Source organism: Danio rerio, chromosome 17 (genome assembly GCF_052040795.2).
Source record: "Danio rerio strain M-AB ecotype USA chromosome 17, GRCz13ab, whole genome shotgun sequence".
NCBI classification, from domain to species: Eukaryota; Metazoa; Chordata; class Actinopteri; order Cypriniformes; family Danionidae; genus Danio; species Danio rerio.
The window spans coordinates 10,975,223-10,991,683 of NC_141037.1; the positions used below are offsets into that span (position 1 = coordinate 10,975,223).

Consider the following 16,461-nt stretch of genomic DNA (forward strand, 5'->3'; position numbering starts at 1 on the left):
GATGTTTAGGCAACCAATGACATTTTGAATGTTTTTGATTAAAGTTACAGTAAATGTATATAAAAAAACAGTAATATTGTGGAAATAGCATTACATTTTAAAAGTACATTTTCATTTTTTTTTTACTGTTTTATTTTTCTTTCAAGAAACTGTTAAAAAACTGTGACGTATAAAACATATTTTTAAAACATTTATTAAGGTTAACAGTTGAAACCGTATTGAAACCGTAAATGAACGTTTATTTAAATTCTGTCATGTTTAGGAAAAATAAATGCAGCCACAAAATCATAAAAAGTGATTAACTGAATTATAGCAATATTTTATTTAAGTGTGTGTGAAAGATTAGTGATATACAGTTGAAGTAAGAATGATTAGCCTTCTTTGAGTTTTTTTTTTCTTATATTAAATATTTAATTAAATATTTTCCAAATGATGTTTAACAGAGCAATTAAATTTTCACAGTATGTCTGATAATATTTTTTCTTCTGGAGAAAGTCTTATTTGTTTTATTTCAGCTAGAATAAAAGCAGTTTTTAATTTTTTAAACATCATTTTAAGGTCAAAATGATTAACCAGCAGTGGCGCAGTAGGTAGTGCTGTCGCCTCACAGCAAGAAGGTTGCTGGGTCGTTGGTTCGAGCCTCGGCTCAGTTGGCGTTTCTGTGTAGAGTTTGCATGTTCTTCTCGCGTTCACGTGGGTTTCCTCCGGGTGCTCCAGTTTCCCCCACAGTCCAAAGACATGCGGTACAGGTGAATTGGGTAGGCCAAATTGTCCGTAGTGTATGAGTGTGTGTGTGAATGTGTGTATGGATGTTTCCCAGAGATGGGTTGCGGCTGGAAGGGCATCCGCTGTGTAAAAACGTGCTGGATAGGTTGGCGGTTCATTCTGCTGTGGCGACCCCGGATTAATAAAGGGACTAAGCCGACAGGAAAATGAAGGAATTAATGAATGATTAGCCCCTTTAAGCTATATTTTTTTTTCGAGTCTACAGATCAAACCATTATTATACAATAACTTGCCTAATTACCCTAACCTGCCTAGTTAACCTAATTAACCTAGTTAAGCCTTTAAATGTCACTTTAAGCTGTATGAAGCGTCTTGAAAAATATCTAGTAAAATATTATTTACTGTCATCATGACAAAGATAAAATAAATCAGTTATTAGAAATGAGTTATTAAAACTATTATGTTTAGAAATGTGTTGAAAAATAAATCTTCTCTCCGTTAAACAAAAATTGGGGAAAAAATAAACAGGGGGGCAAATAATTCTGACTTCAACTGTATATATACTTTCTGGAAAAAGTTTTGTCTTGGAAAAGTGGCAGAAGGTAGATCTTCTGATGAATCATCTGTTAAACTGCATCCCAATCATCACAAATACTGCAGAAGACCAACTGCAACCCTATCTGACCGAAGATTCTCACATAAATCAGTCAAGTTTGGTGAAGGAAAAATCATGGTTTGGGGTTACATTCAGTTTGGGGACGTGCAAGAGATCTGTAGCATGGATGGCAACATCAACAGCCTAAGTTATCAAGACATTACATTACAAACCACAGGAAAGGCCAAATTCTTCGGCAGGACAGTGCTCCTTCTCATACTTTAGTCTCCACATCAAATTTCCTTAAAGTAAAGAAGGTCAAGGTGCGTAAGGAATGGCCAGGCAAGTCACCAGATATGAACATTATTAAGCATGTCTAAGGTAAGAGGAACGAGGTAGGCATTAAATATAAATCCAAAGAATCTTGATGAACTCTGGGAGTCCAGCAAGAACGCTTTCTTTGCCATTCCAGATGACTTTATTAATAAGGATTTATGTCATTGCAGAGATGTATGGATGCAGTCCTCCAAGCTCATGGCAGTCAGACACAATATTCATTCTTTTTCCACTGCAGCATGACTTTATATTCTATACTGGACATTATTTCTGTTAAGTGACAAGACTTTTGCCTAAGCAAAGTCAGACCTTACTGTCCTAATTAAATCATAAAAAATCAAGGCATGATCATATTTTATTCAGGTAAAATAAGCATAATCTAGAGGCCTTTGCCTTTCACATAGGCCACGTCAGATACCAAATGATCTTCTAAAATTCAAGTTATTATGTGTTGTTCATAAAACTTGTAAAGGGGACAAGACGTTTGTCAGGTAGTGTATGTAAAAACAAACTCTTATTTTGTATGTGATTAATCCTTGCTCATCACTATGTAAAATACGTTAAAAACAGTAATATAGTCAATTATAAAGTGAAATCAAAGGTATTTGAATATATTTGAAATGACTACATTTAACTCTCTCTATCCATACACTTCTCAGATGGTTTTCTTCTCTGAATTCCTGTCGCTTTGTTCATTGTTCAGCGGCACGAGGGAAGTCCTGAAACTCGGTGTTCATTGTTGAGGCAGGAGTTTCCACCGTCTGTCGCAGAGCTTTTACTGTATAATTCATATTTCCGTCATTAGCAGCAGAGCGAGGTGGCGAAGGGCGCATGGATAGTGACCTTTCTCCATCCGAACGGCGCAAACGTGTCAAAAAAAAAAGGACGGCGTATCTTTCAGCTTGTCTCATTCTTAATGAAAACGGCGAGTTGCGGCGGCCTCTGATCTTGTGTTTTAGTCAAATAGAAGTCTACGCTTGACTGACAGCTCTGATCTAAAGCATTTAAGTGCAAGTTTTGATCTCTCTGCCTTTGATTAAAACTAATGAGCTCATTTAATTCAAAATGGGAATCTGTGATAAGAGAAATAAGGTTGATGTGATTGGATTAGAGAGGCGAATTAAACTCTTAGAGCTGAAGTTTGTGCTTATACAGTGTATTAAAAAGCTGTCGGCGTAGTCTTGTGTGTTAGATGATGAGAAAAATTTCGTAGTAATTCATATTTAATCAGAAGAAATGAAATGACTAAATATAACATGGCTCTGCCTTCTCCCCAGAGTGATAAAGGACTAGTTAGATTTTAAATGACATTTAATTCATGGTCTCGGAAAGAAAGAAAGAAGGAAAGAGGGAGGAGACATATGGAGAAATAAATACAGTCGTCCAAACTGAATGGGTTTGCCTATTCAGCCATACTTTAAAGTCCCATGGGCTAACTTTATTAAAACTTATAATTTGTTTGAGTTTGTTTTTGTTATATAACACTCACTCAACACTTTTTTTTCATGCCTTGATTATTTTTTGTGATTTTTCTAATTATTATATGGTAAGGCATGGCTATGATTGCTGTTCAATAGTACATTTTCACACACATTATGACTATAATTATAATTTTAATACAACCAACCATTCGGCTCCAAACAAAGTTCACTTGAAACATGAAAATATAATTACTTAGTTTTGTTCTTTAATTACTTATAAAGTAGCAGCAATTTTTATAGCTATATGACTTTAATGAAATAAATATAATCAGATTCAATATCTGACGTATTCATTCATTCATTTTCTTTTAGGCTTAGTTACTTTACTAATCCAGGGTTGCCACAGCTGAATGAACCACCAACTTATCCAGCACATTTTTACGCAGCGGATGCCCTTCCAGCCCCAACCCATCTCTGGAAAACAACTATACACACTTATTCACACTGATACACTACGGACTATTTAGCCTACCCAATTCACCTGTAACACATGTCTTTGCACTGTGGGGGAAACCCACGCGAACGCAGGGAAAACATGCAAACTCCACACAGAAATGCCAACTGACCCAGCCGAGACTCGAACCAGCGACCTTCTTGCTGTGAGGCGACAGCACTACCTACTGTGCCACTGCATCGCTCCTGACATATTTACATGATTATTAATTAGTATATTTAGTATTGACAATGTAATAGATTTTATTCCTCTAATGTATATTTATTCTCAAAAGTCAGTTGTCTTATTTCTATATTTATTGTATGCAGGATGATTATGGTGATTTCAATAACTAATATTTATGAATACATTTATGATTTAATGTACATCACAATCATGAGTTTATTCCACAAAAAAATGGTTACATTTTCCTAAGAAACTTTTGGTAACAAATTAGTTGAAGCACTAATTCTTACTAATAAATATACAATTTTTAGGTTAAATAGTGGCTTATGACCTGCCTATTATTAAAATATTGGTTGTTTATTAGTCCTTATAAAGTACAGACTGCATGATATACAGTTAAGGTCAGAAGTTTTTGCCCCCCTTTTTTTATTTTTTGAATTTTTGCCAAATGATGTTTAACAGAGCAAGGAAATTTTCACAGTATGTCTAATAATGTTTTTTTTTTCATCTGGAGAAAGTCTTTTTTGCTTTATTTCAGCTAGAATAAGCAGTTTTTAATATTTTTAAAAACTATTTTAGGGACAAAATTATTAGCCCATTTAAGCTATATATTTTTCGATAGTCTACAAAACAAACCATTGTTATACAATAACTAACCTAATTACCCTAACCCCCATAGGTAACCTAATTAACCTAGTTAATCCATTAAATGTCACTTAGAGCTGTATAGAAACGTCTTGAAAAATATCAAATATTAGTTATTGTCATCATGGCAAAGATCAAATAAATCAGTTATTAGAAATGAGTTATTAAAACTATTATGTTAAGAAATGTGTTGAAAAAATCTGCTCTCCGTTAAACAGAAATTGGGGGGGAAAATTGGGGCTAATAATTCACGGGGGCTAATAATTTCGAATTCAACCGTATATATATATATATATATATATATATATATATATATAAACATCAGTGTTGAGCACATTCTTTTAAAAGAGTATTTAGTTATAGTACTTACTAGTTGCAAATAGTAATTGAGTTAAAAACTAGAATAAGAGTTACATAATTCTAAAAGTAACTAATTACCAGGGAAAGTAACTATTGTGTTACTTTAAAAAAAATCTTGAAAAATGACTACAAAATAAATATACAAATACTGTACACTAATATAAACTTTTTTAATGGTGTTGTGGGACAATGTGAGCGACAACAGCAGCGTGTCAATCAAGCCAATCATCACGTTCTCATTTACACCACGTTCACAAACACACCAATCATCATCATTTAATTGTCAGTAACAGTAACGGCGTTGTAACAAGGTAAACAGTAATTCAATTGATTACTCGTTACTGAAAAAAGTATTGTCGCTAGTAACACCATTTATTAATAGCATAGCACCATTATTCTCATCCTGATAATCACACCCCAAAATCTAAACCTAACTAATAACCTTTAATAAGCAGCAAATTGGGAGTTTATTGAGCTAAAGTCATAATTAATGGTTTATTAATAATGAGAATTGTACCTTAAAATAAAGTGTGCCCAAACTTTTTATTACTAAAATTTTGCACTTATTACTATGATTGAAGTTTAGATAATATAGACTTTTTTATTATTTGTTGTATAGAAACTATAGTAGATTCCATTCATAGTCCCAAAGTGTAGTTGCCACAATCACCAGTAGTCCACTCCTGACAAATCGCTGGTGAACTACATATGTCTTGTTAAGGAACTACAAATCCCATCAGCCCACGTCACACACACCAGTTGCCAATCATGGCTGATCACTGATCATTCAGACTACTTATACACCACATATACACCAGTTTAGCACAGAGTCTTTAATGTTTGTATGTTGCATGTCATTTCTTTTTTTTTGCCCGTTTGTATTTTTGACCTAAGCCCTGTTTAGCATTTGCCGCCTATTTAGACTTTATTCCTATTTTCGACTAAGTTTTGGATGCCCTGTGTGTACCTGTCTTGCCCCTTTTTTGACCATTACCTGCTCATACTTGGATCCTTACTTTTGTTGTCCGAGATTCGTATAGTCTACTAGTATATATATTTTACCCACACTGTGACTGAAATTACATGACTAGTAAACATTGTTTAAAATAACAACAAGTAACATTATTCTTCATTCAGAAATTATTTTATGTGAAAACACTCATATCTGAAAAATGTGTAAATGTTTGACGCTGTTTTACACTAGTTTAATTAATAAGAGTGTTCAAAGTTTGCTAGAGTTCAGGTGGCTGTTTGCAACATGCTGAATGTCAAGACAAGTTAAATGTGCAATTAATTTGGCTCTAATCAAGCATGTTAAGACAAATTAGCAAGACCTCCTTTGTGTCCTTGTGTTAAGATCAAAGCTAGATTTCTTTAGCATCTGTTTTTATATAGGATGAAAAATGAATTCATTTGTAGTCTGCGCTGTAAAAAATAAGATGACAAAAAGTCTGGGGTTTTTTAGCTACAGTATACAAAGTTTAACATAATATTTTTAGTCCGATGGACTGATGTAAGTTGAAATGACTAGAAGAGTTGATTTGATTCTACTGAAACAATTTAGACAATATATTTTATAGGATGTTGCTGAAAATGACATGCTTTTATATGAATGTCGAAGCTGGAATAAAAGCAGTTTTATATTTTTTCAACAATTTTTATGATCGAGATTATTAGCCGCTTTAATTCTTTTTTATTTTATTGGCTACAGAACAAACCATTCTTATCCAATAACTTGCCTAGTTAACCTAATGAACCTAGTTAATTTTTTTAATTGCACATTAAGCTAAATATTAGTATGTTTTCATGCAATTAGTTATTAGGGGCCCTATCATACACCCGGTGCAATGAGGTGCAAGAAGTTTTTGGCGCGATTTGTTGCTATTTTTAGATCAGCGCAACACTAATTTTCATGTTTTGCGCCACGTTGTTTAAATAGCAAATCCACTTGCGCCACTTTTTAGACTCATTGGTGTGCTGGTTTATAAAAGACGTGTGTTAAGGCGCATTTTTGGCGTGTTTGTTATCTTGAGGAACTGAAAAAGACTGCACCATTGACCAACTAAAAGCTGGTCTAAAGTCCAGTGCAGAGCACATTAGTTATGCACCTATGTAGGTCCAAACACTTACACATTGCTGAATACACACAGGATGTACAGCAATACACAAATATCTTTACATATGAAAAAATAAAGGATTCAAATCTTTCAAAAATAATAGTTAATTTCTACATAAATATAAAAACACTGCCTCCATGCCTTCTTCACCTTGGGGAGGCTTTTATCAGTTTCAATTTGCATTTGTATAACGTCATTATTATTAGCAGCATTATTTATTTTATATATATATATATATATATATATATATATATATATATATATATATATATATATATATATATATATATATATATATATATAGTTTTAATAAAAACAAGTTTAGATTTGTCCACCTGTCAGGTTTTGGATCATATGGGGCATAGCATGTGTATTTGGATATAACTCAGTTTTTTGACCACATTTTGTTATTATTGTTCATTTATTTGTTCACTGGAAATTAGAGCTGAATTTAGAAACAGTTTTGAAACAAATCTTTGAGCTTAAACAAAATTACATATGTAGGCTAATGGATGTCTTCAGTGGAGTGAGTTTCCACCGTTGCCTTCACCAAAATAAAGGAGTAAAGTAAAGGAGTAAAGTAAAGAGGACGAATGGAGAAGGCGGGTTCTTTATCCTCGCACTGCAGATGCTCTGTTTAACTGTTTAACTTTCTTACTAGTAAAGAATTTTTTCCAGTTACAAAGTCCGCCATGTAAATAGCAAATGTACCATGGCGAGATGCAACTGACTGTTAAAGGGAATGTTAGATGAGACTCTGATTGGTTAATGCACGCCATGCTCAAAACACACCCAGAACTCATTAAGAGAATAAATACAACCCTGTTAAACCATGCGCCAGGCCATATTTTTCCATCCCTTAAATTGCAAAAATAGATTCGGACACGCCCTTATGCTTGACACTTTAGACTTTGCTCCTAGATCATTAAAATAGGGCCCCAAAACTGTTTAAAAATGTGTTGGAAATAAAACTTCTCTCCATTAAACAGCACTTAAAAAGTATTTTGACTTCAATAATCTTAAATTCAAGCAATGAAACAATTCTTGTAACCATTGTTTAAGCATTTTTGTATTTTTCCAATGATGAGCTATTACAACTTTTGCATGCATTGTGCATAATTACTGCAATATTAGGGGGGTTTAATTGATTACCTGGGTGGTTTCTAACTTTCTTAAATTACTCGACTTCATTTTCCAATTTCCTAATTTACACATTCCTACAGAGGTAAAAATAAATAAATAAATAAAAACAGCCTGCTGAGGTTTCTTCGTTTGCCATGTAGAGTTTAAAGCAATTATCATGTTTGTTGAGGCTGCGCTTCATGCTATTAGTAAATACAATTAAAACATTGTCAAAGTTTGATTAGCGCCTTCCTCCTTATCGCCTTGTGCTGTTTCATTAACTGTCTACCAAGAGATGATAGAAACTCAATGAGCAGATATTACACATGGTACTCACTAAAGCAGTGCGTTGTAATGATGTTTGTTGTTGTGTGTGTGTTTCCGCAGTGGAGTCGAGCAGCCCTAGTCTTCTGTCTCCGGATAACACTCTTGAACGCTCCTTCTTCATCCGGATGAAGTCCACGCTCACCAAGAGAGGCGTTCACATCAAGTCCTCTGGATACAAGGTAAAAGAAATGAAAAAACACTTTATAATTGATATAATCAATGATACTCAGCTGCAGTTTTTTTCTTTTTTAAATATTTCCCATATGATGTTTAACAGAGCAAGCAATTTTTGACAGTATTTCCTTTTTTCTTATGAAGAAAGTCTTATTTGTTTTATTTCGGCAAGAATGAAAGCAGTTTTCAATTTTTTTTCCAACACCATTTTAAGGTCAATATTATTAGCCCCCTTAAGCAATATGTATTTTCTATTGTCTAAAGAACAAACCACTGTTATACAATGACTTGCCTAATTAATCTAGCATGCCTAATTAACCTAGTTAAGCTTTTAAATGTCACTTTAAGCTGAATACAAGTGTCCTGAAGAATATCCAGTCAAATATTATTTGCTGTCATCATGGCAAAGATAAAAGTAATCAGTTTTTAGAAATGAGTTATTAAAACTATTATATACAAATTATACAGAATTAATAGTTCCAACTTTAACTGTATATTTAAATCAAGTCTTAATCATCCTATGTCAAATGCACTTTTTATTTTCAATAATATAATCAGTTTAAGGCAAACTATTTGCTCTGCCGTAACATTTTGCTGTTTACCATATTAATTAATATTAATAATAATTCATTATGGTCGCAATTTATTTTAAAATAAAATTCTTGCTATTAATAAACTGTTAACTATGACTTTTGCAACAATAATCTCCTAATTTGCTGCTTATTAATCATTTTTGAGGGTGCTCAGTTCATTCCGGTAGGTGTGAAAGTGGCAATCGTGCTTGGTTGTGCACTAGAGATCTGCAACAGATTCCATGTGCCGTGGGAATAAATTTCCGAATAAATCGCAATAGAGGTCTAACAATATCGCTCCCGACTTCCGAGCAAGGGAGCATGCGTATGTATGTGTGTGAATAAGAGAGCGTGATGCTGTGTGAAGCTTGTTTGTTGCTGTATATGTGTGTGAATGAGAGAGAGAGCTTGGTGCTGTATATGTGTGTGTGTTTGTGTGTAAATGAGACAGAGCGTGATTCTGTGTGTCGCTTGCTTGGTGCTGTGTGTCTATGTATGTGTGTGTTTATACAGACAGCTTGGTTTAGGTCCATATCTTGTAGCAGGGTGGTTTTTGGTTTAGTGGGAATGGTCGCAGTCGTTAGAAAACGGGACGGTCGGGCAGCATGACAACAAATGCTGAATATAAGCGGGAGCGGTTGGGTTTGGACTAAAACCTGGCGGGAGCTGGATTAAAAATTTTGTGCCGCGCAGATCTCTATTGTGCACCAAGAGCGGAACGAACTAGTGTACTGAGACCTGCTTTCAAACTAACCCTGGAGTAGTTCATTTGAACTTGAAGACTTTTGGAAACTAACTAGCTGTTAAACTGTTAAATTTTACGATGAGAAAATTTAATTTTGACTCTTTACTGCAATTACAGCAGGTCACAGACAAATTTCCTCTGCTTTTTGTTTACTTCCGTGTGTTGCAGACGTGAGTTTCCTGCATGTTAATTCTGACCAATCAAAATGCAGTTCAGGAAATTTGTCTAGCCAACGACTGATGTAAATGTTGTCACATGACTACTTTTTGGTTCGTTTCAACTGGTTTGGTTCAGAACGGTCAGTTTGGTAAGAACCAGAGCCAATATGACTAAACAATACAAGATTTTGTCATAACTATGACCATGATGTGCAGGATTTCTATTTTAGAAATGCTTTCTATTTCTATGAAATCACAGAAAAACAACAGAATAAACTACTATGACAAAGATTACCTCAGGTACTGATTCAGTGCTTTATTTAGCGTTAAATGTTACCAATGATTACGTTTACATGGACATAATTTGCCTTAATCTATTTAAGACAATAATAAGATCAAGGCGTTTACATCGCGTTTTACAGGTTATAGCACATGCTTAGATTAACGTCATTGAGTCACCGCGCTGTCCGCATTTCCTCCGAAGTTTCATGTCATTTTTGGGTGTTTCATTATTAATTTGTCAACTTTAACTGTGGTTTGGCACTTTTACTTTCATTCGGGCATGCCCCTCATGACAAACGAAATATTGGATGCAACTATGAACTGCTGGAAGAGTTGTTTTAATGAAAGTTCATACCGCATGCTGAATGAAAAAAAAAAGCTCCGCATTTCACGAGGCAGGTGTCTGTGGCCTGCACTGATTCGGTAGGTGCAAAGAGTGTCAAACAGCTGTGTGTTTGTGTGTGTGTGTGTGGACTATCCTGTCGCAAAACACGGCGAAAAGCCCTACATGATGGTAATAATTCGATTAGGGTGTTTACATGTCTGTAATGCACTTTAATAATGCGACTAAAACCGGCATACTCCACAAGTCTTAATTCAATTTCTCTTTAGTTCCATTATGAGCTTAATCTGACTAAATTAATCAAAAATCGCTGTTTACATTTTCGACTCTTAATGAGAGTATTGTCTTAATTGCAGTAAAATCGAATTACTGGTGTCCATGTAAACATAGTCACTGTTAGTTTGAACATTATTTAATGTGACATTTATCGCCACACTGTAAAAAATGGTCGTGATTTCAACGGTAAAAAACTGTAAAAATGCTACAGTACAAATCCGTAACCTGGTTAACGGTGTGTTTCCTTAATATATACGGCGAATAACTGTAAATTGACTTTCCCAGAATTCCCTGCATGGCACATCACTTTTTATGCATTTGGTTGACATTAATATGGATCTTTTTAGTTGTTTCCCCATCAGTTATGTACATTAGAGATTTATGTTACATCTCATGTTGATAAACAATGTTTATTTCATGACTTTTATTTTATCCGTGTTACCATACTGGTGTTTAGTAGCTGTGTGAATGACACTAAGCACCTTCTACATGCTGTTACTCTTTTCTGCTTGTGGGAAAAGTTAATTGTGATAAGCATTGGCTCATTATGTAACTTCATCACCACCTTCTTCATGTGGGTGTGCTAACGTGTCTAACTGTGAAACAAAAGATGTGTAGATGTTGACCATTCAAAATACAGACATATTACCTCTATAAATTAATAAAATACTGTAATTTACCGTAAAAATGAAAAATTACTTTTACGGTTTGTACCGTGTTTTTAACGGTAAAGTACTGGCAACCACAGCTGCCGGTTTTCTACCGTAAATTTTACGGATTTATTTTTTACAGTGCATACTGAAAGCAGCAGCAGCATGGTTTACCTCAGATCTTGAAAATAATATTAATATTACTAATATTATTTTGCATTTCTACAGTCAGTGTTTTAGGAAATGAGCTTAGCCTGACAGTTAAATATATAAGCGATTATGTTCTTTCCATTGCATAGCTTTGCGTCTAATTGCATTGTGAAGAATCGAAACGAAATCATATCGTACTGCATTACGACAGGAGTAAATTAAACTGTATCATATCGTATCGGTATGTAGTTCAAATGTATCTTTAATGTATCGCATCCTTGTCTGTTCATCAAGATCGTTCTCAGCTTTGAGATGCACATCCCTACTCTTTATATAATTGCATACTATTGCGTGAAAGCACAAGGAGCAGCGTTTAGTTGCACGTTTTAATATTAGACAATAGCACAGACAAAGCAGATGACCGAATGCTTCACATTTAGTGTCCATCAGACAACGAGATGATTGTCTGGATGTGTCTGTGAGTGAACGACTGCGATCCAAACCCCCCCAACCCCATCCCACCCGCCGCATCCATCTGGACATAGATTGGATGCAAATAAGCGTGAAGTCGGGGAGCGCACTAACCCATAGCATAAATATTCACGCATGCACATTCGCATATATTACCGGCCAGACAAGGACACTTCTTATTGCATTTACTCCAAATTAAGTCAATATTTGTGTTGTTACATAATACAAAAAGTCTGAATTTTGCATGCATTAGGTGATGGGCGCGCGGCGGCAGCGGCGGGAAGCGCATCATGGCTGTTTATATCTCCTCTTCACTCTGGAGGTCAAATCAAAGTGAATTCTTCTCCAGCTTAAACCAGCCTTTTCTTTTCCTGCCAAGGCGTCTCGGCCCCCGGCTCAGTTAATGCACTCATGTAAAAGCTCTCTATCATTACTTGTGCCGTATCGCATTTCAAAAGCACTCCAGAGAATCCCTAGGAACAGATGAATCTTATTTCTTATGTATACCTATTCTATATTCACCGACGTGGTGACGGGCGGTAGAGAGAGAGAGAGAGAGAGAGAGAGAGAGAGAGCATTTTGTGCTGAACCATGAATTATAAAAATTGATCCCTTTGTTATGTTGGCTTGTATTAAATTGAGATATGCTATGCGGCTGCGTCTCGCTGCGGCCGCGGTGAACCCTTGCCATGTCAGTTTGCATTTAGCAGCCTGAGCATATTTAATGTTTTGCCAGAGCTTATGATGTTCTTGCCAAGAGCACTCCTGCAGCAATTCACTGGCTAGTCTCTCTTTGTGGCAATTACTTCAAAAGTTGTATTTTCCAACTAACTTTTTGATGCCCCTCGCTTTGGGCTTCAGTAGAATCATTTCCATTTTGTACGCGTTTAATACGACTCAGTGTTTATTTATTGGGAGAGCCAGCGTTGTGTGTGCTTTTGTGTGTGAGTTGGCGCTCTCTGCTGCGCCGCTGTGTTTTCGAGAATTCGTGTACGGGTTTGATTTCGGCTGTAATTGGACATCACCTTGTGATCGCGGAGTGCTGTGATGTCTTATTGAAGCTCAGCAAAAGCTCCATCAAGTGTGCTTGCCAATGCTAGGTCACCAGTTTGATGAAGGTTTGTGTTTTCGCGATTACAAAATTAATGAGATAATCGCGTAGCGTTAATTGTAACTTATCAAAATGCAGTTTAGGAAATTTGCCTAGGCAACTTTTTGGTTCGTTGGTGAGAAACAGAGGCAAAATCGCAAAAAAAAAAAAAAGCCTACAATGTATAATTTTTAATCTTGGTCCGGACCAAAAGAAACTAACTATAATAACTATCAACGACCGCGATGTGCAGAATTTCTATTTTAGAAATGTTATCTATTTCCATGATAACGCAGAAGAACAACAGCATAAACTACTATGACAAAGATCACCTCAGGGACTGATTATGTGATTTATTAAGCGTTAAATTATACCAAGTTACTTTCAAAATTGTAATCAATTAGTAATTAAAAGAAACATACTAAAGGTGTTATGACTATCAGTGACCACCTGAGGGCTGTAGTTCCAACTCAGTGTCCATTGAACTACAGCGCCCAAAAGGACTGCAAATCCATACATACCACACGCATACACCGGAACACATACACTGATTGTATTCACAGCTGTTTCCGTTTCTGTTGATAATCTGGACTATATATTCTATCATTCCACCACTGTTTGATCGCGTCGTTTGTCTTTCTTGTATCCAAGTTTCCAGTAAGTCTGCTATTCCGAGTTTGTTGTTCCTGATCTTGTTCTTGTATCTTGCTAAAGTCTAGTTCGTGTTTATCTGGCTTAGTTTCTTGTGTTGTTGTTTGTTTGTTATTTTGTTACTTTGCACTTTGGTATTTTGGATTTTTGTTCACTGTCGCTGTTCCCGTTTTTGTTTCTGTTTTGATCACGCTAAACGTGACAAAAGGTGTGTCCTCACTACACATGACGTAATGCCATGACATGTGACTATCCATGACGGCGATGTGCAGAATTTCTGCTTTAAAAATGCTTTTATCTATTTCTATGATATCGCAGAAGACAAACTTTGACAAATGTCACCTCAGGTACTGATTATGCACTTAATTCAGCATTAAATCCTTCCAATTTACTTTCAAAAATGTAATTAATTACTAATTGCATCATTAAAATTGTATTTTAAATACTTTTCTGATTACTTTGGCAGAAAAGTAACTTACTGGCGCTATTTAATTACTTGACTGGATCTATTTAAAGCTATTGCATGCTAGCAGTGTTGGGTAAGTTACTTAAAAAATGTAATAAATTAGTAATTACGTCATTAAAAATGTATTTAAATTCCTTTTGATGAAATTTCCTTTACTTTTTGTTTACTTTAATGTGTTGCACATGTGAGTTTCCCGTGCATTAATTCTACCCAATCAAAATTCAGTTCAGGAAGTTCATCTAGCCAACAACTGATGTAAATGTTGTCACATGACTACTTTTTTGGTTTGTTTCAACTGGTTTGGTTCAGAGCGGTCAGTTTGGTGAGAAAATCTCCAAAATGGCAAAAAAGATACAATGTATAATTTTTAACCTGATCTGGATCAAAAGAAACATACTAAAGGTGTGTCCTCACTACACTACATATCCTCATTACACAGTGTCCTCACTACACATGACATGATGCCATGATATGCGACTATCCACGAAGGAAATTTCTGCAGAATTTCTGCTTTAAAAATGCTTTCTTTCTATGATATCACAGAAGAACAACAACATAAACTACTCTGACAAAGATCACCGCAGTTACTGATAATTATGTGCTTTATTCAGTGTTGAATGCTATTGCTTGCTAGCAGTATGGGGTAAGTTACTTCCAAAATGTAATTACTTAGTAATTACGTCATTTAAAAAAAATATTATATATATATATATATAAATTCCTGATTACTTTGTCTAGAAAAAAGAAGTGTTACTCAGTATTTTAATTACTTGACTCAGTACTAAAAAATCCGCATAAATCTCAATGCATCGGCAATAGAAATTTTTTTTTATCTTAGGTAAACAGTAGTTTAATTTTAAACACCTACATTTTGAACAATATATAAATTAAAAAGGTTTCAAATTATTACATACTGTATTAAAATTAATTTCTAAAACATTTCATTGTTCATTTCATTTTCACTTTGGCATGTGCAATTGTCAGACAAATAAAACCTTTAGTTGAAAAAATAAGTTATGCCAAATTTCTGAATAATAAACAAATAATTATATACAATTACTCTGCTTCTCTCTATTTATACTTCATATTTTCATGAACTTGGTGGTCAATTTGTTTCTTAACCATATGCAATTGTCTTGAAAAATTATATGATTGTTCTTCTTTAGGTAAAAAATATATAATTATTTAGCAAAAATGTGATCACTCTGCTTCTCAGAACTGATTTTTATGGAACTGTTGAATTGATGTACTGTATTAACAGCAAGTACATTATAAGCAACTGTAATTAATTTACCTAAAATGAAAAGTAATCCCTTGCTTTACTTTTTCAGCAAAGAAGTAATTAAATTACAGCAGTTACTTTGTACCTAATTACACCCAACACTGCATGCAAAGAAGACACGTCCCATTTTTAGTGTCCATGTCAAATGTAATTACAGGTGATTATAGCTATAAAGCATGTTGAAGTGATAGTTCACCCAGAAATTAAAATTCTGCCATTAATGTTTAGAACTGATAATCATTGACTTTCATAGTATTATGGATGTCTATGTTTTTCACTTTCTAACAATCTTTACTGTATCTTTTTGGTTGAACTATCCCTTTTAATTCAAATAATTTATGTAAAAAATATTTATTTAATATCAAAATATAAATAAAATTCTGTATGTTTGTTTTTTGTCATTCGGTGAAACGTCATAGTGATTCTGACCTGTGATCATTAAAATACATATAATAAGAAGCGATCATACTCAATTTGTTTACACTTTAAATCATTAAAATGAGTAAATGCTAGTGGTTTAAAGGATTGTGGCAAAGCATAAAGACCCAAACTGACAATTAATTTGTATTTTGAAGACGCACTTTGATCCCTAAATAGAGTCTTTTAATATGTCATCAAATGATTCTTGTCCTCAATACGCCTAACAAGATGCTTTACCCTTTTCGTCTTTGACCTTTTAACAGAGAAAGTGAATGAAAAATGTCTGCTTTGAAAAGTTCATTAAAGACTCCTCACTGTAGGTAGCTGGAAAGGCAGCTGCAAGATCAGAAATACTGGAGGAAACGAAGGATTTAAAGGTGACCTTAAATACACAGTTTCTCTT

At 34.5% G+C, this 16,461-nt stretch overlaps 1 protein-coding gene across 10 annotated transcripts in view; it reads left to right on the top strand.

Annotated features, from left to right (window-relative positions):
• The window catches only part of npas3 (neuronal PAS domain protein 3), a 609,585-nt gene that overhangs the window by 554,691 nt on the left and 38,433 nt on the right, over nt 1-16,461 (top strand). For all 10 annotated transcript variants that reach the window (XM_087289921.1, XM_087289922.1, XM_087289923.1 and 7 more), the window contains one exon: nt 8,389-8,507. In XM_087289921.1, coding sequence (XP_087146047.1) covers nt 8,389-8,507 — 119 coding nt within the window. The remainder of the gene's footprint in view (nt 1-8,388; nt 8,508-16,461) is intronic.